This window comes from Eschrichtius robustus, chromosome 15 (assembly GCF_028021215.1).
Source record: "Eschrichtius robustus isolate mEscRob2 chromosome 15, mEscRob2.pri, whole genome shotgun sequence".
Lineage (NCBI taxonomy): Eukaryota > Metazoa > Chordata > Mammalia > Artiodactyla > Eschrichtiidae > Eschrichtius > Eschrichtius robustus.
Window position 1 is genome coordinate 170071 of NC_090838.1, and position 27063 is coordinate 197133.

At 46.6% G+C, this 27063-nt stretch overlaps 1 protein-coding gene across 1 annotated transcript; it reads right to left on the minus strand.

Moving 5' to 3' along the window:
• Positions 1-1435: 1435 nt before the first annotated feature.
• On the minus strand, positions 1436-9238 carry ALKAL2 (ALK and LTK ligand 2). The gene is made up of 5 exons (XM_068564808.1): positions 8980-9238; positions 7587-7640; positions 7421-7501; positions 4603-4668; positions 1436-2043 (listed from the first exon to the last, which is right to left on the minus strand). The coding sequence occupies exons 1-4, from the start codon at positions 9236-9238 to the stop codon at positions 4604-4606; spliced, it is 459 nt and encodes a 152-aa protein (XP_068420909.1). The 3' UTR covers positions 1436-2043; position 4603.
• Positions 9239-27063: the final 17825 nt, after the last annotated feature.

The window sequence follows — 27063 nt, forward strand, 5'->3', positions numbered from 1 at the left end:
AAACTGGGGAAATTACAAAACTACAACTAAGTGCAAGTGTGGTGTCTGCCTGGTTTTTTTACTGACAGGTGGAGAAGAATCAGAAAGCATTGCCTCCACTGTCCCTTTTGGATGGTGTGTGATGTGTGCCTGTCTGCTCAGTGCCAGGCAGTACCCTGAGGAGCCTAAGTGCCTAAGTAAGCACGTTGCTTCCACTTGAGTGATCAGTTCATGGAAGAGGCTGGCAGCCCTGCAGCCACAGTGGCCTTGCCTCTGCCCCCGTCTTCAGTGGAGTGTGGGTTCTCCTCCTTGGGGCCAGCACCCCAAAGCAGATCCCTGTGGACGGCTAGATGAGGGACAGCTTTTCTCCACTCCCGGTCTTCACCCCAGGTCATCGTCGATGACCCGAAATCCTGGGAGGACTCTGAGGCCCAGATCAGTGCGAGTGACGGTCGCTCAGAAGCAGGGAGAGTTCAGAGGAACGGCCTCTAGTATCACAGGCGTCCCAGACGGGGGACCTTCAGTCCTGAACTCACTCGGGTCTGAGGGATGAGCAAGGCAGCTTTCCCACCAGGCCACCGCGGGCGGCAGACTCGGGGACACTGGGGAGGCCACGGCAAGAAGACTGGCCAGGCGTGTGTGTGGCGGCCTGTGGGATTGCTCCAGGAGGGCTTATCCTGAAACGTGGGAGGTTGGGTGGATTGAGAATTTGATAATGGTAGCTCTAAAAAGTAAAGAATTGAGGGAAAAAGTCTACCTGCAACTAGCAAACAGGAAAGTAAAGCACTTCAAAAATTACACCCTAGTGCCCTAATCGTTCAGTAATTGCTTAATACTCTCAAAGTAAGGAAATTTCTTACTCTTTTCTGTTCCTTTATGTTGATCAATAAATCTCTATAGTTTGTTTTCTTTAATATTTACATATATGTCTTAAATACAGATCCTCAGACAAATGCTAGGATTCCTAAGTTGACTTTGTCCTTAGGCTGTATCCAGACTAGGGGTCATATGAACAGAGAACCTCACTGCTGAATTCACTTGTCTTAAAAAATTAGATCCAGTCAGATTTGTTCAAAATATATCTACCTGTAAAAATCTGGAGCTTCTTGGAAGTCTTAAGGTCCCTCTTAGTTTAGCGTTTCCATTACAGAGTCATACAGGAAATACGGATGCAACCTTATTTGAAATATTCGCTACCAAATCACGTACGTTAAGAAATATGTCGCCAATATATAGTGGCCACTCTCTTTAAAAAATGCTGATGTCCTTTACAAGAATTCATAGCTTTCTCGTTTTATTTATTTATGCCTTTTATATTCTGTGATATCCTGCCAGTATTTCATAGTCTTTTCAAAAGATCTGTAAATCATGAATTCCCAACGATGAACTTGTTCAGAAGTAAAGAGTCGCTTTGAAGACTTCATTATAACAAACACTTCATTTATTACTTGCGTTTTATTTACAGTATTTACATATTGCACAGTATCTGGATACTATTTTACATTTATTATACAAAGGACAAATGAAATTAGCCTGAGCATGTACACAGATTTACACTCCAATGTCTCCACAACTGAAGTTCTTTTCTCTCTCTTTTTTTTTTTTTTTTTTAATTTTTCATGCAATTCCAAATGATACTCTGGGAATTTAATTGTAAAAGTAATAAAATATTAAATAATACCATATGCTATATGAAAATATAGTTTTAGATTCTGCTGATTCTGCTTATGCTTCTAAAGGAATATTTGTGATGTCACCTAATCAGGAAAATGAGATATCTCTCTGCCATTTCACAGCATGACACATCAAATGTGGAGCATTCTCCAGTTTTCTAAAATGACCAGTGGCAAGCGTTACTGTCGGGCACACCCATTTACTGACTCTGTGTCCACAGACGGTGTCAGCATACAAAACTCAAGGTAAAGGAATTATGGAGGAGTCTGTCTGCAAAAATAAAGCTCTGTTCACGGGGTGTGTCCAGAAGGCAGTGGGTTCTGTCCTTTGGTCTCCAAGGCACTTCTTGTGGTTCCTGGGCCGTTGCTCCTGCACGGTGCTCTCTGCTCACTGCGAAACAAACACGTTTGGTTTCAAAGAATGATTCACAGTTGCTTAGTGATTCTGGAAGACCTATACATTAAATTACGTGCAACGTAATGTGTGCCTAGATATGAGGAATTACAGTGTGCATGTTGCCCTGTGTTCCAAAATGTGTGTCTGTTTTATTCTGGAAAGTAACTCAGTCCTCAGTCATCGCGGGCCTGCGGTGCTAAAGGGATGAAAATCATCACAGACGAAGAGAATGCTCGTTAGGATCTGAAGGACAGCGCTCAGTGTCGACGCGTCTGCCGTCAAGTCCTCAGTAGTTCCGTCCACGCTGATTTGGGGCAATCCTGGGCTGCTCAGGTGAGGCTGCATTTTGTAGAATGAGCTGGATACTTGTTACTCAAAACTCCGTTTCTCTGAAAGTATTCCAGGGCTCAGACTTCTAACTTACTGGAGCGGCAAGTCCAGGTAATGAAGGGGTGTGTTTGGGAGGCTGTCTTGCTGTGTGGGAGGATGGCTGGGAAGCTACAGCTTCTCTTTGGCTCAGAGGAGATCAGGTCATGAGTTTCAGCAAGAAGGAGCGAAGGGCTCGGGCTCTGGCTCTGCTCTGAGACCACAAGTGTGGAGGGTCCCTGTGCTCGGACCCCTCTAAAGACTTACTTCTTTCACACTTAGCCTTTAAGAAGTTGAGGTTATGGTCTGGAGTAGGAAGAGGAATCTTACTCTGCAGCTTTGTCCTGACATCTTCACGTGTTAGGGCAGCAGAAGAAAGGTATGTGGACACAGCTTATGCCACTTAAGGAAAACCTACTGCTAACGCACGATGTGTGCTCTGCCCTCTGGGATGTCAGGGTACACAGAAACCCTTGACTGCATCGTCCCAACCAGTGAAGAGTTTGCTACTGCGGTTTAGAACTTCTGGACTTGGAAGAAGTTAATCTTTTAAAATGTTATAAAATTATTTTAGCAGAAGTATCTGTATTTTAAACTACCCATTTCTTGGCCAAAGTGAACACGGTTACTGACAGTGGTGACCAGTGTGATGTGGGTCTCCGTGTTGTGTTGGGAAAGCCCTGGTGTGCCCGTCCCGAGACGGTGCAGAGGTAGGCCCATGCTCGGGAGCAGTTCCACGCAAGCGTAGGCTCCTGGGTACCATTACTCTCGACTTTTCGCTCCGAGGAGCTGTCTCTGCAGGAGAGCAGTCTTTGGGGACCCGCTGTGGGGAAGCACGGGGTTAGCGCGCAGGCACAGAGACAGGAAGCCTGTGGCCTGAGCGGTTCTTCCGGTGGATGTGGACGCTGGGCATCTGGTCTCCCCACTTGTAAGTAGATGGCAGTTGTTTTCCAAGGATGTGCCTGGTTCATCTTTGGAAATAGTGATGCTTTAACTATAAAGAAATGCTTAATAAAGACAAGATTCTCATCTCCCCGGGCAGGTACTTTGGGAGACTTGCAAGAATCCATTCCTTGCTTTAAAAATAAGAAGTTTTCTGTTGGCCACGTGGGCAGTGGAAGAGAAACTGGACAGCATTCAGATGAGAAGTGAAGGTGGAGGAATTTCTCAGCTTTGGCATTAAAAACTGTGCTTTCACTTCCCCCACATAGAAAGTGTTATACAGGTTTCAGTGAGCGTGTGGAAAATGTGGGATGATACCCTCCACTAACCACTTGTTTCACTGAACCCCCATTTGCTAGTGGGACTTCTGATGGGAAGAAGCAGCGCTAAGGACGCAGCTCAGGGCAGCACCCACTGCCCGGCTGACCCCGAGCATCTGTGCAAGACGTTGTTCAGCGCAGCCTTCACCATGGTGAGCACCCCTCCTCCACTTACAGGAGACGAAGGGACAGCCATCTGACTGCGAGGTAGACCCAGCATCTGGCCGTGCCTAGCACACAAGACACACAGCTAGTGTCCAGTTGTGAAGTTATAGTTTGTGGCTGAAATCGATGGCATTTGTCTCAGGAAAATAAAACCTTTCAGCCCATCCCTTGACTCTTGCTGACAGTTAGTGTATATGTGTTACATGTCAGCCCTCAAGAGGCCAAGGTAAAAAGTTTAGCTCATAAACTCAATGTGTATTTATATTTTTACCATCAGAGGCTTTGAAAAAATAACTTTTTGATAGAAACATTTAAAGAGGATACCTATTCTTAGCTATTCTTTATAAGCGTATTGGTATAATGGTAGAATTCAACGCAAACATTTGCCAGATACGTCGCTAAAATTTGCATGGATATGGTTGGTCATATACTTATTTATGAATGTTTGAGTGAAAGCCTAGAAGTGGGTGGGCAGATACACACCGTGTCACGCACTGAAGTCAGTAGCCAGTGGGCTGTGTGCAGGTTAATGTGAGCTCGGCCAGCGTGTCCTCCTGCGACAGGTCTCAGTGGCTTCCTGGGGTGCTGTGTGTTTACCGCTGGACAGTATCTAGAGCTATTTTGAGTGTTCGGTCAGCCTTACTCAGAGTAAGGCTACTTTACCTAAGGAGTGACGTCTCTGAACTCCCATGAAGTTTTCATGTCCCAAATGCATCCAGTCTTTGGTGTGTGGGCCACAGCGACAGGGCTGTCGGCTTACCTTATCCCTCCATGCACGTCGGACTGACAGCCAGCCGGGTAAGAAGCCGGGCGCATCTCTTATAGTCTACAAGGGAAGTAAATCACAGACCCTCGTCAGCTACCTCAACAACTTACATGAATAGCATTCATTTTAAATAAGCATAGCAACTGCTAAAGCCATTCATTCCTTTAAATATTCTGAATTCCTTGAAAACAATACATAGACTGTCATCTGCAATCGTGGCTCGAAGTTGTTGACTTAATAATCCATGGTGCCTCGGGGCCTTTAGCGTCACGTGACAGAAGTTAAATGGTGTAACTGGGAGGCTGTGGGAAGTGGGGATGCAGAGTCTCCCACGCGGCTGCTCTCGGCCTGTTTTCTTCTCGCAGTAGCTGCTGGGCTCATTAAAACAGCTTTCGTTTTGCTTCCTAGTGTACGGTCTTCCCGTGCCCTGTGTTACTTAACTTTTAGGTCACGTGCAGGCCGAGTCCCCTCTTGAGTTAATCATAACACAAAGCCTTCCGCACAGAAATTCTAAAGACAGTGGGTCAACAGCCAAGTACCAGAGCAAGAAAACCTGGTTGGACGATGGAGGGAAGCGAGAGCTGATTTCTGAGCGCAGACTGGTTTTCCTAGGCATCTCATATGGTTTCCTGTTTCATTAGTCTCACAGGTGCTGCCTCACAGGAGACAGCAATCACGCCCATAAAGGGATTCCTCAATATGAAGTTCACGTCTCAAGAGTCACAAAATCCTACTTAAAGATGGAAGAATTCATACTCTTAGCTGAAATTCTGAGTGAATGAGTAAATTGACAGCAATAAATATGCACAGCATGTTAGGCAAGCACCTAAAAGTCTTCTAAAAACACACCCGCTAAATATCTAGAGGACATAATAATTTGGGCTCAAAGGAAAACTATCTGACAGCTGGAAGCAGGGTCATCAGGATTCCTGGCTTTTCTGCTCTTCTTCAGATGTGCCATGTTTTTTAGGATGTGGTTTTCCTAAAGAGACCACATGTGGAAGCAGCGGACTGTAGGAGCTCAAAGGAGATACTGGCATTTGCCACACACCCTGAGATCCTGAGGGTGACCGCGACCCCGCTGGGCCACATGTTCTCCACCCTGATGTCCACCTGGGGTCCCCTTAAGGCGCAGACTTTGCTCAGCAGGTGTGGTGGACTCAGAAGTCCTGCTCTTCCCAGGAGCTCACCCCAGGACCACACCTTGAGTGAGAAGGTCTGTGGCTCCTTCCGTCTAACCGGCCAGGATTCCGGGAACTGGCGTATGCAGCCTTGAGCAGCACAGAAGGGGCCAGGTTGTCTCTGCAGCTCTTTATGGGCTGAGAGAGGTGGGACCCAACGAGCAGCCACTTGTTCAGGGCACAGATCTGCTTCCAGGCCCAGGGGCATTTCTGACCGGTCCTGGTCTCACCGCCTCACCTTATGGGTGACTAGGAGCTTGGTGGCGGCCCACTCAGCAAAGGAGGCGGCAATGTGGGTGGCACCTGTGGCGTCTGCGATGGGGCACACGCAGCCTAAGTGCCTTGTCTGTCTCCTTGCCCGTGAATGAAAGGATTCAAGCAATGACCCTAAGGGTCACTTTCAAATTTAGAATCTATGATCCTATTATTGTAAAACAAGATTTAATATAAAAATATATACACGTTGAAACAAAATGAGAAGGTTCTCTGACCCCTAGAAGCAGGTTAGTAATTCTCAAACAGAAGGTGATTCCATTTCAGAGGAAGGAAAGAGGGAGGTGAGGTGTCCCAGGTCCACGTGGCCTCGATGAGAGGGTGAGACTGGAGCATGGGGCTGCTGGGACACGGGTGCCACCCGCTGACTTGTGCCACTGTCCCTGTGACAGCTTCGACCGGGACCACCTCAGCTCCCTCCTGAAGGCGCTGCCCGTCTTCCTGCCATGTCTGGGGACGTGCGAGACGAGGAGCCCCATGACGTGATGCTGCGGCCTGCACAGAGCGGCTTCCCCTTCATGGAAAGGAGCTTGTTGTTTTGAGCAGGACGGGCAGGTCTGGCCCGCTGCCCCTTGGGACAGTCCTGAAAGCAGCTCCTAAGATACCTGGCTCATTTGTACAACTGCCCTCCTGTGAGCCTTCAATGGAAGGAAAGTTGTGGTCCCTACACACAAAAAAATTGGTGTAGGGCTCTAGCAGATGTCACTCTAGCGAATAAGTTACTTGTCATCATTGTATGTTTTGTGAAGAGCACAGGGAACCACTTTTGGGGGAATGAAGTACACTTGGTTGTGGACAAACCAGGAAGTTACAGCAGAGAGCCAGACAGAAGAGGGCACCTGCATTGCTGAATTAGTGATGAAGCCAAGCAGAAGAGCAGGATTTTGAAATAGCAGCAAAATTCCTGGGTGATGGGGTTATAACTACTGGTGGAAACACAAAGTCTCTGGCCAGGGTGGTGGGGACGGCCCAGGGCCAACCATAGTTACCTCACACCCTGCAGTAGTCATTTTAGCAACTCATTTGAAACATTTGTTCCACTGTCAGAGTTGAGTGGATACAAGGACAGGCATCAGACCAGAATTCGAGAACGTGCATGGAAGAGTCCAGCCCCTTCCAAGAGCCGATTCATTCCAGTGACTGTAAACCATGTTCCGTTTGGCACTAGCTGCTGCTGCCTGTACTTATCTTCTTAAGTGGTCTACTCACCCCAGCCCCTGACTGCATAGTCAACAGGGAGTAAATATTAGCAAACCCGGGTTACAGAAGGCAGGGGCCTGTTCACCTAGGTGGAGGGGCCTGAAGTCGCGTCTACCCTGTACTGGCATTTCTAAAGCGAGTTGGATGCGGTCACTTACAGGCGGGTATGGTGCAGTCTCGGGTGTTGTGGTAAAGTCTGTGGAAGTGCTTGCTGCACTTTGGGCTGAAATAAAGAGGACCTGGAACGTGGAAGAAGAAACAGATTGTGAGGGCTGCGGGATGCCAGGAGCTGGGGAGCAGCGAAGTAATGCGTGGAAAGCTTACCTGTAAGATGTTTCAGAAACTTGTCTTTCATCCTTAGATCTCGAGGAACAATTTCTGTTTGAGGGAAAGTAAATTAATTATTAAATTGCCTGAAAGAAGCATGTTTTCATGTGATCCGAAGTGAATGTTTAAAGTTACTGGAAATTCTGCCCTGAACACAGCAGCCCCGTGACTGCAGTACGTGACAATGTGAAGACGGGTGATGATAGGGCACATTTTCCTCAAACTGCTCTCCAAGCTCCGGTATTAATGCCCAGTCTCCACCACTAGGATAGAGGCAGGGACTGTAAAGCTATAGGAAGAGAAAGGGGTGTGTGTGTGTGACAGTTATCTTCCAGTGAATAAACCACTCGTAGACACTTTCATCTTGAAGAACTTGGGAATCATATTCCACAACCTCTCAAAGTTTAGGAAGAAAACCTGATCTCATACTTCAAACAAAAAATTTGCTATAGGTATATATTCTTCTAGGTATATATTTAGAAAAAGGGTTAGTTGCTGTCAAAACCACTTCTTACGAGGGCTGGTGTGAATGCATGGAAACAGACATTAACCTGGTTGGATGAGATAAAGGTACAGTTCCCAGGGAAAGACAGTACCGGCACAGCGCCTAGGTAGTGTTGGTAACTAACCTGACTGACATTCTTTCTGATTTCAGCCTTGTTTTTGCTTTTTTTTTTTTTACAGTCATCTGGATTCATTTTCACTCACCTGTTCTGCACTAGTAATGCGATGGCACGTGGTCACGCTACCACCAATTCTCCTCATCTGAAGAGGGAACATTTCCATAAGAATCTTACTTGCAAGGTTCAGACATCTCCTAAATGTCAGTCTTCATTTACAACTAACTTTAGTCAGTCTATATAAAATTGACCTTATCATATTTGACCTAATTGTGTCATGAAAGCATTAAAAGCTTGCATGCTTTCCTTGGTAATTTCCCAAGGGGCAGCCGCTCTGGGAAGGCTCTGCCATGGGGAGGGGGGGCGGGGAATGGGAATTTGTGTCTCAGTTGAAACTGCTTTGCTGAAAATATTTCCATTTCCAAAATAACAGATGACAGTTCTATGCTGAAATTACTGACCTAGGTGACAACTCACACGTCTTAGAAGTGGACGAGGGATAGTTATGCTATCTGCCAGGCATCATTCATGGAATTCCTATTTCCTTCTCTAAAAAAAATATTTCCCAGTTTTTTTAACAGTCAAAATGTATTTATATTTTAAAAATACGTATGTGTTCTCAAAGACAATTCTATTTGCAAGCAAGTACTAGCTCTTCCAGCGTCTCCCGAGACAGGACAGGCGGACACGCCGCCAACACCGCACACACCCGAGAGGCCCTGGGAAGCGGCCCGCTCCGTCTGCACAGCCACGCGGGCGGGGACACTCACCCACTCTCTGCTCCTCCGGGTAAGCCCCGTAGTCCGAGACCGCCCTGCGGCCCAGGCTGTAGTCCTGCCGGCCCGAGAGCTGCAGCCTCTTGGACTCTCCCGAGTGGTACTTCCTGAGCTCCTGGACGATCTCCACGATGAGCTGCAGCAGCGTCTGCCCGTCTGCCGCCTCCCGCGTCTCCGCGAGCCCCCGGCCGGGCCCCGCCGCCCCCAGCACGAGCAGCAGCCCCAGGAGGAGCGGGCGCCCGGGTCCGCGCATCCTGCGCTCGGCCAGGCGGGGCGGATCCGACGCGCGCCCGGAGCTCGGCTCGCTGCAGGGACAGGGGTGCGGGGACACCCGGACAGCCAGTCGGCGGGGCGAGCGGGGAGGGCGGGAGAGGCCACTCCCCTCGGGCCGCGCGCCCGGGCCCTGCGGACCCAGAGGCCGCCCGCCCACCCAGTGGAGGGCCGCCCCGCGCCGCCCCGGGCCTGGAGGGCGGGCAGGGGCCCGGCGGCGGGAGGCCGGGCCGCGGTCTCCACGAGGACTCGCCCTCCCCGAGGTGCCACGCGCTGATGCTGAGAGCAGCCTTGGGTGCGCCCGCCCTCCGCGCGCGGGCGACACGGGCCCTGGCCGCCCTGCGCCCGCGTCCCGCCCCCGCCGCCGGCCTCCGAACTTTCCGGGAAATGGCGCATCGGCCGGCGCCCCGCGGCTCAGCGCGGCGCCACAACTTTCCGTCCCCTTTAGACGCCGAGCGGGGCGGCGGCGGCCGCTCGGAGGGTCGGGCCCACACCCATCTCCCTCGGGGAGCGGCCGCGCTCAAGTTTCCAGCAGCGCCTTTGTGTGGCGGTCGCCCCCTCCTCCCGCTGTCCCCGATCCCCCCCGAGGAGCTCCCGCGCCGGGACCCTCGCCCCGGCCGCCCGCTGGGCCAGGCTCTGGAAAACCCTTGGCCCCCGGGGACGGGGCCCGGCCCACACCTGCCCGGCGCCGCCCGCGGGGCCACCTGCGCGCAGGAGCCCGGCCGGGTTACCTGTCCCCGCGCCCCGCAGCCGCGGGCGTCCTCTGGCGTCTGTCCCGGCGTCCGTCCGCGCGCCCCGCTCGCTACTCCATGCCCGGCGGCGCCCGGGCCGGCGGAGCGCACTGGACGCGCGGGGAAGCGGACGCCGTGCCTCGGCAGCTCCGAGCTGGGAGCCCGCGGTTGCCTGGAGTGCGCGCCGGCAGAGTCCGGCCTCGGACCTCGGGGCGCCTCTTATCCCCGCGGCCGCCGACGTCAGGCGGGTCCCCGAGGGCCCGGCTCGGGGCTTTAATTAGAAGCCGCTGAAGTGTTCGTATCCCCGCGCGGATCTTCGTCAGACACCCCCCCGCCCCCCCGCCAACAACTCCTCCCATGTCTCCCTATCCCGCCTGTCTCCCCCTCTCCCCACCCCCTCCATCGCCCCCTCCGCGTCTCCCCCGTCTCCTCCTCCATCTCCCCCATTTCCCCCCTCTCCCCCTCTCCCCATCCCCCTCCAGCTCCCCTCCCCTCGCCTCCTCGCCTCTCCCATCCCCCCTCCTGCATCCCCGCATCTCCCCCATTTCCTCTCTCCTCCATCTCTACCCGCCCTGTCGGTCTCCCTTACCCTCTTCGCCCTCCCCTTCCCCACCTCCCCCATTTCCCCCTCTCCTGCCTCTTCCCCCTTCATCCCACCTCCCTCCTCCTCCCCTTTGTCCCTCCCCTTCACCCCCCCTTCTCTCCTTCAGTCTATTTCCCTCCGTTCCTGTCACTTGTGACAGGATGAGAAGAAACGCCTTTACCAGGAACTCGGATCTGTTTTTGTCTAAATGTAGATCTTGGGCTATTAAAAAAGGAGCTGCCTGATTGCCTCGACATTTAATAAGTCAACTGGAGTCTGTGCGTTTTGGGGGGATCTGCCGGCGAGGCTGGGGACCACTCTGGGGCCGAGGTCCCAGGCGGGCAGCCCGGAGGGCAGGGGCTGGGTTAGGGCTGGGCACCTCGGGGCACAGCTGCCGGGCAGGACACCGGCAGCACCCCTCCCCCACCCCCCCCACCCCCAGCCCGCGGACCCACGCACGAGGACAGCGCTCTGGACCGTCAGCGCCCACCCGCTCCCCGGGTTCTCTCTCTCCCTTTCCCCGGAAACGCCCGCGGGAGCGCTCCCGGGTCACCTCCCTCCAGGCCCGACTCTTTCAGAAAGTTTTGGTTCTTTGGATGTAGGCAGGCACATTTGTGAGAGTTCAGCAATTTATCTCCTTTAATTTTTTTTTCTTGTAAAATGTATTATCAATCAATTGCGCACTTTCCCATTTTATTGGCGCTTTCTGGGCAGGAGCTGGACATCCTCCAAGTCGGCGATCTGGCTGAGAAAGGTGTTCTCAGTTCAATACCCGAAAGGGAGCGTGGGGACCAGAATTAAAAGCCTCAGCCATTAGCCGGGCAGCGCACAGTGGGTGGATGGGATGGCCGGCGAGGATGCTGCGGGCGCGGCCCGGGCGGCCTCGACGCCCCAGGCAGGGCCCGCGCCGCGCCTCTGCCTCTCCCTCTCCCTCTCCCTCTCCCTCCCTTCCCTCGGTCTGTTTCCTCAGGAAGACAAGAGAGTTTGGCAGAGTCAGGTGGGGTAAACAGAACAGAGAGGAAAGATACTGAGCTGTGACCATCTAAGTCCAGCCCCTTCCGCACACGCACCTTTTAAGGGTATGTGTTTAACGGAGATGGTTTGATTTCTCAGTGAGGTTCCCCCCCCCCCCCCCCTCCCCAAGCAATATGAGTAAAATGTGAATGTTTCTGTCAAGATATACTCTAGAAACAGTAAAAATTCATATCAAACTGCTCTGAAGCAGATAAAATGAGGTATTTTTCTTTTTTCCCTTTCCCCTTTCTGTGTGTAAATGGAAGTTTAAGCTCCTCTTGGGAGAGCACCGCCTAGCGACAAGTCTTTCTCCGCCAGCACTCACCAGCATCCCGCAGGCAGCCCGGGTACTGTCTGCGCCGGACTCCTTTCCTGCATAATGGAAGCATGTGACGCTGCTATTGTCAAATATTTTGGTGTGAATCTGTTTTTGGAAAAACATCTTGCTGCAATGAAAAAGGAAAAGAAATTAGCCCAATCACATATTATTTTAAATTTACAAATAATCTTTCTTTCTAAATAGTATCTTACCATATCAAAAGCTACATATTTTTTCTAAAAAATACCAGTAAGAACTATCTTCCACTGCCCCACCAATCAAAGAAGTCTTGTTAGTAATCACTATTATCCTTTTTCTTATTTTGCAGTTTTTAACGGGACAGACAAATGGATTCCTTGAATGACTCCTTCTACCACCCAATTATAGATATGCCAACACTTCAGCCCAGCTTATTAGATATTTAGATGTATAAACAACAGCGACAAAACTGGTACTTGGTCAGTCTTTAGATTCATGAGATCTGGCATTTGAGGATCAGACAGTTCATGTGTTAGTTCATCCGTTTTTGCAAAGCTCTGTGCTGAAATGACTGTAGGTGCCCTCAGTTTGAGACTTTTTTACAGACTTTTTCAACTTAATAAAAGAGTGCACTGATTTAGAATCTCTACTGAGCTTTTCCATTTGCGGTATTGTCAGAATGAACTTTTTGGAGCTCTCCGATCACCAGAAATATGTGCATTGTGCAGATGGCTAGCACACCTGATTGGCTAAGTTAAGTTGTGCTGGTGAAGGCAAAGCGGACTGTAAACCGGTTCACATGGAAATGTGAAGTTGTAGCTGCAAATCGCTTAGACTCTCCGCTATCTTTTGTGCAAAATGGTGGTTGGACTGGATGATTTCTGAAGTCTAAAGCTATATAATTCTATGATTGTTACCAACAAAGTTTAAAAACAGCATAACGCAAGTTTCCTACAAAAAGCTGAAGGTAATTCACTGAAATAATCACTCTGAGTTTCACATCTGTTTTCAGGCAAGAGGAGGTGATATATTCATATTAAGTAATTTAATTCCCTCCTTTAGAAAGTGAACAACTTTCTACTATGAAGTGCCCAAAAAAGATAAATGAGAAAATTACACAACAAACTATATTCTAGCATTATTGGTAAAAAATAACTAATGTTTTATTTTTCTAGATTTGATTTAGTATTTTGAGAAAACTATATTGGATCATAGAAAGAAAACTAACCAAAGAGGGAAGAGCTGTGTTTAACTTACTCTTACTGTAGATCTATGTTGTCAGATGAAAAAGTTTTTGTTTTTTTTTAATTTATAAACACTGTAAAATTCCAATGTTTCAACTACAATCAATTTTCTCTTTCCCCCCCAAAAGGAATATATTTTATTTGAGATGACTATTAACTGACTTCAAAGATTTCTAAAGTAGATATATATTAATGAACTATAAGTTTTAAAATGGTAAAGCAATTATACTCCAATAAAGATGTTTAAAAAAATTTAAAAAATAAAACGAATTGTTACATTTGTTCAACCATTATGTTGATCATTTAATAATCTAACTAAACTCTTACTAGAGAGAAAACAATTACCTTTCATAAAGGATAACGTTATGAACTATAAAGAAATATTGCTTAATGTTTAACTTTTATCAGCTCTGTTATTTTCACTATTAATATGAGGTTAGTATGCTAGGAATGTCCCAGAAACTGTATAAAGCATTTAGGAAGACAAGCTTTTTAACAGGACTGACCTTCTCAGTATAAATGTATCAATAATACATGTAACCCTTTATAAGTAACAACGCTACCTAGTAGTGTATTCTGGATTAGTGAAATACAGCTTTTACCTAGTTCTTTCCCTCAGATATGAGAGGGAGTATGCTATTCTAAGGATATGTAGCTCATCCACCCCCTTTTCACTCCTCGATACACGCTTTTGAATTTGCAGAACCACGTTGCACGCTGGTCCAGAAACGATAGAGGCCGAAGGCTGTGCACAGGCTGGGGACACGCTGAGCATGACCTGACTCTCGCTCAGATTTTTGCCCCAGGGCCAAGCTGAAGAGGACTCCGCAGAGGCGAAAGGCTTAAAGGGAGCGTGGACCTTACCTTGTTCCTTGGAACTGGTTCAGTTATAAAATCCAACTGGGGAAGATGTCTTGAGGCTTGGTGACACTTATCTGTCCTTTGAGGCTCCAGTCTGGCACCTTTGATGGCAACAATGAGAGTAAATTGAAATGTACGCACCCTGCATCAACACATAAAAAAAAGACCCTCCTATTTGGTAAAAAGCCCATCTCAAATTTATAAACAGTCAGATTTGCCCATGGGAATATCATACAAAGTATAGTCATGCTGAGGAGCAATACGACATACCCACATCAATATATTTTCTGGATTTTTTTTTTTTTTTTTCTGCAGGAGATCAAATATCCTGATCAAAGGAGACACATGTACTGATTGGGGTCATGTAGACACTTCCAATGTGCCAAAAAGGTGCCATATTCCAAAGATATTCCCAAACCAAGTAGTGCTTTTTAGGGTAAGATAACCCCTCTAACAAACAGTCCATACATTTTAGAGGCTTAATGCAATAAAACTTTATTGCTCTCAAGTCCTGCTCTAATATGTGGAGGGGAGTGGTCTCTTCCTGCTGTCACTCAGGCTCTGTCTTTCTTGGGATCCGAGGTCCCCACTGGGTTCTCTGCATCTGGCCCGGGAGAAGTGGTGGAGCACGCCGGGAGCCGGAACACGGCACCCCTGCCCAGTTCCCGTGGTCAGCACCTCGCCAAACACCCAGCTTGTCCTCTCGCAAGGGGTGGGTTCAGATCAGTGTGAGGAGGAAGGGCAGGCTCTCTTCAGAAAACTAATACATGTTATGTTTTCTTTCCCTTAAGCAGTTCAGGAAGAAACAACTCCTAACCCCTGGCCAAGGGTCTGGGGCCCTGGCCCCTCTTGTGGACAGCAGGACGGGGGGAGTGTGTGCCAGCAACCAGCCCTGTGCAGCCAAGTGCCAGGCTCGGGGCAGACAGGCAGGACTGCGAGGCCCGCTGGCCTCCCTGAAGGGAGCCCCAGTCTCAAGATCTGTGCTTCGGCCATGCGGAGCTGTTCACAAATTCTTGCCCCCTGGACCATCACCCAAACTGCTCTTTTTGTCCAGAACCACATCCTTCTACTCCTTGCGTTCACTGAATAACTCATCCTTACTCCCAACTCAGACACCAGATCCTCTGGGAACACCCTGCCCCCACCTCCCTGAGGCTTGCATCCTTGCTTCTTCCTATCACGGCACCAACCTCACTCGCTCCATTTAGTTTCCGAGATATCCTGCATTACTTTTCTGTATCTTCCATTAGACGATCATATTTTTGCAGCCAGGAGCTATTTTATATCGCCAGTGCTTAGTATCATGCAGGGAACATTGTGCACGCAAAGTAAAATTTTTGAAAAGACAAATAAAGATATTATTTTATGTATTTTTTCTGACAGATGCTCATAAAACATCACTTAAATACTTAGGCACCTATTCTATGAAAACCAGTGTTGTAGAATTACAAAGACGACTTGAACATGTACCATCTCTTTAGAAAGTATCTGATCATACGGTAAAGTCATGACCAACATACTGTTAATAAGAAAAGATGATATCCAATTGAAGCTGTCTCATAAGACTTTGTAGGCAAAGTGATATTTGAAATGCTCTTGAATGATGGGGGGTGGTCTTGTTGGGATGAGAGATGTGCATATGCAAGTCCAAGGTGGGAGCACAGAGCCATGGGAGTCTGGACCGTAAGAAAGTAGGTGAGAGCAGCTCTGCTGACCAAAGAGCCAAGGAGGGTGGAGGAGAACATGGGCTCAGGTCTGATTTCCACTCCCCAGTGTGTGAACCTGGGTGAGATTCCCCTTTGAACCCCATTTCTTCATGTCTAAAAGGGACATGACAAGAATCTGTTACTGCAGGAGTTTTGTGAGTATTAAAACAAGATAATGTATGTTAACCTTTTAGTACAGTGTCTAAAATTTTTTTTAAAAACTGATAAAAAATGTCTAAGTCTTTCCTAACGTGTACTGTCCTAAAAGTCTTTTTTTCTATATTTCATCATTTCCTACAATATGCCGTGAAAAAGAGCATCATCGAAATCCTACAGAGTGTCTGGGGCAGCAGCATTTTGTGACTTGTTCACAGCTGCATGGAAAATCTATAGTTAGAAAGTGGACTGAAATATCCTGAAGTATTAACTGTCCACGTGACCAGCCAGCACTCAGACCAGTGGGTGAGGGCTACTGCGGAATCCGAGGCAGCACACAGTCCGCTCCTAAGTGAAGGTGATAGACATGTACGGTTGGCTAAGGATATGAATTGTTAAGAATGATCTATTTTTTGCTCACCTGACCCTTACTTATAATCATGGGGACATTTGAACATGGCAGTACTGCTTTCTCTAATATTTTTGCCACTTTTATAATGCAATCCATTAGACAAAGCGGATTTGGTATACTCAGTACCCATCACATACAGGCTGATTCCTGGTCCTGATAGAACTCAGTTTCAGTGATATCAAACAGAAGCAGTTCTATACTTCTGCCAGGGAAGGGTGAGTTCATGCAGAGAAACTTGAACGCACACATTCAGCGGCGGCTGTTGTGAGTCGGTAGATGCGCAGGATGCACAGGTGAGGATTTCTGCCTCTAAGACTCGGTGTTTGTTGGGGTGACGAGCATGTCAGTTAGTGAGACCAGGGCGGATGGAGTGCATGTGTCGGGCTGGAGCCAGGTGGTCTATGGAGGGAGGGGGATAAGGAGGGAGAGGGTATCTCAGTGTAAAAGATCATCACGTATATGGAACATCTGAGGAGTTCCTCTCTGGAGCAGAGCGTAAGGGAGAAACGAGAAGAGAAGAGGCCATTCTGAGTTCTGTGGACTCTCTCCTGTGATCTGTAATAAGTGACCATGGGTGCTCAGATTTGTATTTTACGTAGATAGCTCTGGAGGTGGTTGTGGAGAATGGGCCCAGAGGGTTTGCCAGCGGCAGATGGACCAGTGAGGGGGCCTAAAATTCACTCCCTCACTCCCCCCTCCCTCCAGGCAGCTGCCGTCCTTCCACGGAGCCGTGGACCTTCTGTGTGCATCAAGCGCTGCACCAGGTCCCTGCCCAGTGACGTTCTCACGCCAGCTAATAGAGGACTGAATAAAAACTAGCAAGTTACAAAGAATGCAGAAGAAGGGAAGAAAGAATTGCTGAGAGAGAGATGGGATGACAAGGGGTAGAGGGGAACCTACATTTCACTAGGTGGCTGGAGAAGTCTTCTCCGAAGAGGTGTCATTTGAACTGAAATCTAAAGAACGGAAGCAGCCGTTTTGCAGTAATAGTTAAAAAAGGAAGAAGCCCAGAGAGAGGACATGGAGATGAGGTTGGAGAGGAGAGAAAGTTGCCACTGCCTGAGAGAACTGTCTCTTTTTCTTGAATGTTTCACCCTGAGATCAGTATTCCCAGTGAGGCAAGGTTCCATGTGCGCATTTTAAAATACAGTGAAAAAGAAAAAAGAAAAAAGAAAAAAAAAATACAGTGAAAAGAGCAAACGTAAACTTTAACTTCCATAAGGTAATTCATCCGTCCATTCAGCAAATACTGGTCTTGCGCCCACCACGTGCCGACATAGTTCTCGGCAGATTTAGGAATACCGACCGCAGTGTGCAAAGTAAGTTCTCATTACTTGGCTTAAGAGGTAATGTTAGGTGGGAGGGAGGGAGACGCAGAGGGAAGAGATATGGGAACATATGTATATGTATAACTGATTCACTTTGTTATACAGCAGAAACTAACACACCATTGTAAAGCAATTATACTCCAATAAAGATGTTAAAAAAAAAAAGAGGTAATGTTAGATTACTTAGAAAAAATAGGCAAAATAAAACAAATGCAAAACAAAAGTTTAAATCAAAGCCTTCTCCTGCCTTTACCCTCCTCTGTGTGGGGCAGAGGACACGGCCGCACACCTGACCGCTTTGTGCTGCTGGGCCTGTGGACGCAGCTCACCTCCGAGGCGCGCCTGTGGCTGAGGACCTGTGCGCAGGTGGACGGCACTGGGTGTGGCCCGGTCCACCTGTGCGCCAGGTGCAGAGCTTTGCACCGAGAGCACAAAACTGGAACCCCCGAGAAGGACTCCAGATCCTTCCAGCTCTGCGTTCTGGGGAACCATTGGGAAGGCTCGGAGATGCCAAACTCAGGTTGTCCTCTGACATCCTGATTTTGCTGTGTCATCCCTGAGGTTGTTTATAAATGTTGGAGTGATTCCTCACAGATGCCTTTGGACACGTTTATGTCTATAGTTTATGCTGCATTTTGTGGCAGTGAGTTCCATAAGTTTGCTTTTCATTAAAATACTTTCTTTAGTTCGACATAAGCGTGATTCCGAGACGCCCAAACGTGCCTATCTTTGTCCTCTTCTGCTGGAATCTAGCGCGAGGCACCGCGGGGTGGCTTTGGAGTCACAGGACATCAGGTAGGCAGCGGAGCTGCTCTCACTCTGGCACAGTCGCTGAGGCCAAGGCTAGTCCCTTAAATTCTTGGCTCTTAATCCGTCATCTGCAAATCTTTTTAGACAAAGGATACGGACGTGTCTGTAACTAAGCAGGAGGCCGTATTGGGTTGTCACACGATTCGTGATTCGGTTGCCTTTGACCAAATACTCACCTGGCCTCTGTCCTTTCTGAATCCTACTTTTGTCCTTAGATGACAATGTTTTTTGTTGCCTGTCTGAGAACCTGTCATAGTGGAGTGGCCACGACAACTTTGTCAAAGCATCATCACTGCACCTGCCACCCTCCTGCTGACTATGGTGTCGGACCGAGTTTAGCTGTCACCTCTGCCCCCTAAGTGCGCGGGTCCCCCTCTCTCAGGACCCAGGCTCCGCTGCTGAGTGGCTAAAATTGATGATTTGCATCAGGCACACTTCGGCTTACTTTCCCTCTGTATCTGTTCAAATTGAAATTCACTATTTTTTCTTCACAGTTTTGAGTGGTATTGGTGGATATTTCTTGAACGGCTTAGTATTTTACAGTCCGTCGTACTCATGTCACTGGCGGACTTCACATTTACTCTTCCATTGCTGGCAGCACGTGGATTCAGAATTTTTGTAACCCGTGTGCTGGTCCCACTTAGCCTACACTCGCATATCCAGAAAAGATCCATTTTATTCCTATCTTTTTTCCTCTATCTATAAACGAATGACCACAGTCATGTAATTATTATGCCCTATTATGGATCCTTTTCAGAGGCTTTAAAGACCTGAAGAGGCTGAGGTCTCCTGGTTTTGTTCTCACCTCCTCAACGCCGAGTCCTTACCTGGCGTGATACCCCTTCCCCGTTGTCCTGCCTCTTCTTTACTCCTGGGCATTACTGAAAAGCTGCATGTTTCAGGTATGAGTCCTGCTAATGTATCATATGGTTTTATTTCATAGGTAACCATTCTGCATATTTACAAAAGCACACATTAAAAATGAGCAAAGTAGGAACAATGAGCCTATTCTAACAGTGTTACGGCAGAAATGTGAACAATATCTTGTACAACGGGGTTTAAGTCAATGACAATGGGGGATTGTTTTCTCCCCACACAGTGGGAGCATTTGAGTCTGAGAAAAGACAGCACCTTTAAACGTGGCACTTCGTTTTAATATCGTGTTGCATTTATTTTATAAAGTATTAGCTGGACATAAATAGCAGAAGGTAAATCCAGTTTGCATTATTCAGAATCTTGGTTGCCAGACTTTCTTCAGGCAGGCCCTGACTAAATGTCATCAATAACCGTGGCATTAGTGAGCATGTAACCAGTCTCATGGAGATCTGTGTTGGAACAACCTGGAATTGATCGGTGTAATTTTAAAAGCAATCCTAGTTGAAGTGATAGCAATAAACAGTTTTCAAGGGACTTTTTTTGCTAAAATTAATTGAGGTCCTATTTAAAGTGGTTGATGGTGCTTCTTACTTCCTGACTGTGCTCTTACTCAAATCTTGATGAAATTTCTAATGATGAAGTTCACGTACATACCACAGTAGGAAGAAATTCCATTTTCGTTGTCAGCACGTTGAAATTAGAGTGATAGAAAATGGTAGAAACAAACTTATATCAATTCCAAAGTTGTAGCTTTCATTGGGCCCAGCTTTGTTTCTGATATAATTTGTATGTACAAGAAGTAAAAGAGCTCTTTACATTTTTGACTTTTATTTGAACCCTTATGATTAGCAGGTTTGTGAAAGAATAGTCCCATATGCAGGGGTTTGGTAATTATAATTCCCTCCATCTTTTAAAATGCACTCAGTTTTGAGAAACTGACATATAGTATGGCAATATCCACTCTACAAAAAGCAAGAACATTCAGATGAAAAATGAAAAATGGAATCAATCATTCAGATGCTTTCAAATGTTTGGCATCTGTAGAAATTCCATCTGAGTAACTAGCTAATTTTTTTAGAAAGTATTTTTGCAGAGCTGACCCTGAGAATATGCTTGTAATTGCTTACGTATATCCCTGAGAACATGGGTGAAATTTAAGTTGAATTGAATCCTAAACGTGCTAAGGGTGTTTGTTATTTAAAGAATCTGGTTAATTTATTTTTAAAGAAATATGTACTTCACAAGGAAAATTGCTATTCATTATTATTTTTTGTAAATTTAAATTTATGTCACTATGTAGAAATAGATTTTTAAAACAATCTCGGATGCTTTAGGATTATTTTGATTATTTCTTTATATTTTTACAATAGTTATTTTAATCCTAATATTTAAATAATGATAAGCTACGGAAGAACATTGTGATATTTGCAGATATACAAAGACGTCATGTTTACTGCTGTGGAATTCTGCATTTCTAAGCCTCATTACCTCCAAGCGGACTCTGGCTAAACTTGAGTTTGGGGAGCGAGGGCGAGGGGCTTTGGAAGAATACGTAGAAGTGCAATGCGGCTCCTTTTTGTTTCTCAAGAAAGATTCATCTTTATTATTGTCATTCTTGTTATATTCATCATCACGTCCTAGAAAATCTTCTTCGAAGGTCAAGGAGAGACCACTTGCACATTATGCCACATTCTCTACGTATACACTGTCCTTTCCAAAAATTGTTGACTTATAATGGTCAGATCAAGTAAACAACCTCAAACAGAATAAAACAACCCGCGCCTTGAGGCCCTGAGTCCTTTCCTCTCCACAGGAGGTGTTCAGTTCCTGAAGCCGTTCCTGCAGCTGGTGGTGGCCCCCAGGTGCAGGTGGTACCAGTCCCCGGCCAGCCCGGCATCCTCTCGATGCAGACGCCCCACCCCTACTGGAGAATCTGAGTCTGCATTTCAGTGAGACCCCAGGGGATTCCACACACCTTAAAAGTTAGAAGCATTAATTTACATTATTTTAAACATGTTAGACTATTTAAAAGTATGTCCTTTGACGTCTGGGTGTGGTCTGCATCCTCCCAGCTCTCTCCCTGGTGTCCAAGACAAACGGAATTATTTCTCTGTGTTTTGCTTTTCCACTTGTTCCACTGGAAATTTCCAAATACATACGCTTTAACCTTACACTTATTATCGATAATACACCTGACCTTCTACTCTACAAGCATTTTCTTTCTTTCAATCACCTCAGCATCTGGGCCTCTGATTTTTACTTTCAAGGTTGATAAGTCACACGTTCTGTTCAAACCACCATTAAGTCTATCATGCTCTGGCTACAGTTGACCTAAAAGTTGAGAATGAATGATTTAGCAATGATTTTTGTAACAATAATGGGAAACTCAAAGGTGGCTTAAAATATACATGTACAATGCATATACACATATACATGCGTATGTATGTACATTACACACGTACACGAAGTCAGGGTGGGAGCTTCGGGGGTTGGTCTGTGGCTCTAGGACGTCAGGTCCAGCGCCTCTGTCATTTGTTTGGACATTTCGTTGTGGTCTCACGTTAGCTGCCTCGGACTGAGGGTTTTGCCTCCCCGTCCTCGGGTGGAGAGCCTTCCCGAGCCAGTGTCCGCAGCGTGTTGATGACCGAGGGTTTATCGTGTGATTCAGTTTTGTTCCTGTTTCCTCAGCACCAGAGCGCGTGGGGTATGTCGGCAGGGCAGCTAGTTTTATCTTTTAGGTTAATGGGTTTTTGGACTGGAGGAGCCACATCTTGTCCTCACATCATCTGTGATCCTGGATTTTGAACTGAAGGCAGCATGCAGGTGAGAAATGTGTAGGTTCCGGCAGAAGACTGTGTCCAGGAGCTGGTTGGCCAAAGGGGGCACTCTGCTAGGGCATGGTTCACAGATGCGCTCATCTGTCATTAGAATTAGTAGGGGAAATTTAATGATATGATGATTTACAAGGTTAGGGACAGGCCATGGGGAAACCACAAAGGCTACTGCAGTACTTCAGGGCTTCCCGCCTCCCAGACCCAGAAGGATGAGGGTCAGAACAATGCGGAGGATCTGGTTTCAGGAGAGAGACAAATGACCTTGGGGCGACTTTACAGGGTGGGAGCAAGGGGATGACAGCCCAAGCACATTCTCTCCCTCCCTCAGATGGGCTTCCTGCTGGCCGAGCCTTGCTGGGAGCTGGAAGGAAGGGACCACAAGGGTGGTTTAAGTCAGCCACGTTGGAGCAGACACGGAGGAAAACGCAGAGAGCCCACGGGAAGGTCAGAGGAAGACACAGCTGCCCGATGCGTGGTCTCCTTGGTCCCCTTGCTAATTGAAGCCCCGTGTGAGGGGGTGGCGGCTCCTTGGTTTGCTACACATGTTGTTTCTTATCCCCCAAGCCAGGGCCAAGCGGAAGCCATTAAGACAAGAGCCAAGCCCAGGACGCACGAGGCAGAAAGCCGGTGGGACGCTGGTGATATTGCAGGTTTGCTGTTTGCGAGCTAGATCGTCTACCTGCGTCTGCTTGTTTTCTGCAAAAAATAATTCTCTGTGTGGTCAAGCCACTGCAGATTGGGTGTGCTGGTCCATGTAACCAGACTCGACCTAATGCATGCTACTTTGTCAGTGAAACAACCTATCCCCCAATCAATTGCTGTGATTCAAGGCTGCTACTGTAAATGTTAACCTGGGTCATTCCCTTTACAAATTACAACTTCCCCATATCTCCTCTTTCATCAAGAACTGAGACGTCCCCATTTTAGAGACAGTACCATTTTGTGCTTACCATGTCTTTGTGTGAAAATCTCCATTTGTTTTTCTTGTTGTTGAGTTACTTCATATTCTCATGTCATATTGCATTGGAACTAGCACCAGTATTTCAAGAGCTCCAGGGAGCCCCACAAGAGGCCAGGAAGTCTGAGCTTCTGGTAGTAGGACCCTTAATCTAGAACAACTCTCCTTCATTTTTAAATTGAGCTTCTGCTTAATATTACACTTTTGAAAAACTTAAAGAATTTCACTGCTTAATAAAAATTGAAAATTACTAATCTATTCCCATGCTCTCACCTTTGTAGGAGAGTATTCAGAAAAGTTAAGTGTCTTAAGATCACACAGCTTATTAAGTGGCAGATTCAAGGCCAGAATCAAGGCTTTGGATGTTTGCTCCAGTTTGCTCCCACTAGGCCTCCTAGTTTCTTACGCTAACCTTTTTAAGGTAACTATGTAAACAAGATGAAAATACGGGCTTATTTTGTAAAAAGAACAAGAGTCGGGTATCTGAGTGGATATCCGTGTCCGTGGGGACCAACTGGGTAAAAGGTGGATGGGGGCGGGGCTGTGCCTCTCACAGAAGCAGGAGGAGGAGACGAAGCTGCTGTCTGTGAGCTGGGGCTTCGGTGTCTGAGCGTCTCTGAGGTTAGGAGGCCGACGTGGAACAAATCCCCCATGGTCTCCAGGGCCTGCTTGGACCCCTGGACACTGACATTAGGTGAAGTGAAAAAGCTTTCAAGCCGAGGTTGTCTGGGAAATCTCAGTGGCAATTGATGGTCAACAAAATTCATCTGTCTTACATGTATTTAGTATTTTCTGTTAGTTTATTTCTTAATGTAATTTATGTAAATACATTGGTCCTGTATGGCCCAGTTTTTCTGAGACAGGGTGATATGCATCAGTGAGAGTGAGTGCAGTGAATTATCAAGATCAATTTATTCCACAAGTGTATCAACTATGATGTTACCTGTTTTAATGCAGGTACCCCAATACCCTTAGACTCCCTTTGTTGCTATGGTAACCACTGTGTTAATTTATCCTTCATGCTAAATGGAGCTTTAATTAGCATTCCATTTCAATTTTTCTGCTGACCAAGGGACTTCAACCTGGGGGTTTTATAGCCAGCTATTCCTTTGCTTACTAACATTTTTTTCTCACCTGAATCTTTTTTTAACAGTATAAACAGTTATGTATTGTGCTGTGTCAATTGTTAGCCTTCACTAATATATATCTAAAAGTACAGTATGATACTGTATTCCTTTTTGAATTTTGTTAAATAACACCAGTAACATGAAAATACATTTTCATTGTAAAAGAAATAAACAATTTATATTAATGTAGAATAAATCAGGACTCTCCCCCTCACTCCACTCATCTCCTAAGTAGTTTGGAGAGTCACTGAGAGTCTGTTTCTACACATCTCATATAAATGGAGAGACAAATCAGCACCTACTCTCTTTCTCTCTCTCTCCTGCCCTCTCTCTGTCTCTGAATCTTTTATACATTTAAAAATAAAACACAAATCGTTTATTTTGCCCAAGGGTTTCTTGTGAACATTTCTTGCTTATCCAGTGATCAGTATTTTTCCTTGGCAGGTAGTGACTGGAATCTGATTGGAAATCCCTGTTGAAGGACATTGACCATTTAATTGAAGAGCACGTCTTCAATGCACAAGATTTCCTCCACCAGAGGCTAAAACATCTCCTTAAATGACTCTATAAAAATTTCAGAATAATAAAGTGGAAACACATCAATTGCTTTCACTAATAATTGATGATATAATTTTGTGGGTTCAACACAGTAAATTGATTGCCTTGGAATCAACATTGCATTGAAACATGACAATGTTGAATGATCCAAGAATGAGGCATTGTTTTATTCCCCAATTTTATTTCAGATAGCCAATTGTTACAGAAAGCACTTTATTTTTGGCAGAAATGTTGCCTTCCTCCCCCAAATAATGAGAGAATGGAAAGGTTTCTTTAAGGTGGATTAGCGGCAGCCCTAGTCCAGCGTGAAAATCTTGAGCCTATAATTTAAATTCTCAACCTAGACAATGAGTTGAATGACTATGTAAGGGCTACATATTTTAAATGATGACTCCCACGTTCTGAAGTGACTTGCCTTCCAGCATTCAAAGCACTTTGTTTAGTCTCTGTGCTATGCAACTTTGCATACTTTAACACCATTCTCATAGTTATTAATGACCTAATGTTATTACAACTATGAAAGAAAATATGCCTCCTAAAACTTATTTTAAAAATTTCTTTACATTTTTATCTATGTTCTAGCCACTCCAAAGTGTTCAGCTCTGTTTCCTTCAATACCATGAAGAGAATAACCTGTGATGTTGGTAAACAGACACCTTTTGCCATAATTTAGCAACAAGTAGTTTTCTTAGATTGGCGCAATGCACATGTAAGACCGTGGCTGGTGGCTGTATTTGGGCTGATGCATGTCAGACCATGAATTTGCATGACCACACCTCTTTTAAGAAAGCAGTGATTGCCGTGGCCGCTTTGAATGCATTTCAGTTGTAGGCAGTGCTTCATGGCCTCTGCGAAGTGAGGAGAATTTCAGCGGGTGTTTCACCTCTTGGGGACCTTTGCTACTTGAGGTTGTGAGGCATCTTGAATACCTTATTAAGTGGCAGATTCAAGGCCAGAATCAAGGCTTTTGATGTTTGCTCCAGTTTGCTCCACATGTTTGCTCTGTCTCAGGTGTCCCAGGTGCAGCCTGCAGGTGTGTGACCTCAGCTCTCAGTGAGACCCAGTGACCCACCTGGGAGGGGCGGGGGAGAAGTCCCTGGCACCTGGCCGGCCCCCCCACGTGGCCAGTGGCAGGAGCACCTTTCAGAGGAGCCCCTGCGATGGCTCCATGTGAAGCTGGAAGCCTGGCTCTGGCTCTTGGAGATATTTCTACCATCTTACACCGTTTTAAAATTTACTTTGCTGCTTAAACTATCTATATCTGCCTCTCTTGCTTGTAAATAAGAACAAAGAATTTTTTTTTTTTTTTAGGTTAAACAGTTAACAAGCATTTATAGAGTAGCTTCTGCGCAGAACACTGGAGCATATTTTGCAGAATGTGGTCTGTAGCCACCAGCATCAGATGAAATAGGAGAGCTTTAAAGGCCAGGTTTTTGGGGGTGCCCAGAACTGCTGACCAAGCGTCTGGGTGAAGCCCAGAGCCCTGTATTCCTTGAACAAGATGCCAGGTGATTCCTATGTAAACTAAGAATGCCACGAAAGAGAGTAAGATATTGTTCCCATCAACAGTGAATTCAGATTCAGTAAGGAGGACCCATCCATATCCGCCTCCAATGCATACCACATTATATCTATTTATATGCGTCTCTCCCTGCCCCCTATATATACACATATAGACATAGTCTGTTTTAAAGATCCCCCAACTTATCTGATGTTGGTGGTTTACAGAGTACATTTTGCAAAATATGCTCTAATGTTCTGTGTAGAAGCTACTCTATAAATACATGTTGACTGTTTCATGCAAATAAAGTACTTTTCTTTGTTCTGGGTTGTTAAACAAGAGAGCAGACCCTCTGCAGGTGACTTTCCAGGGCCAGCACCATAGCTGCTGACACTTGATGGGTGCGTCCTACGTGCCAGTAGCTGCATGAGCTGGAAACACACATTCATTCATTCAACAAACATCTGCGCCCTTTACGTGTCAAGCACTGTTGTGCATGCTGGAAATGCAGCAGTGAGTAAATGGAGAAAATTCTGTTCTCGTGGAACTTCATTCTGGTGAGGGGGTTGACGATCAGCAGACAAATAGAATAAAGCATACGGTGCGTCAGATGATGGATCAAAGCCGGCAGAGAAGAAGGGGAAGTGTGGGGTGTGTGCATTTTGAAGCACGGTCAGGGGTTCCCTTCTGGCTTCATGAGGTCAGCATTACGATCGATCGTCCCTGCTTACAGACCCAGAAACCCAGTCCTAGAGCCTTAATGATGCCCCCCGTGTCTCATTAAGGGGTAAGTGGCAGAACTGGAATTTAA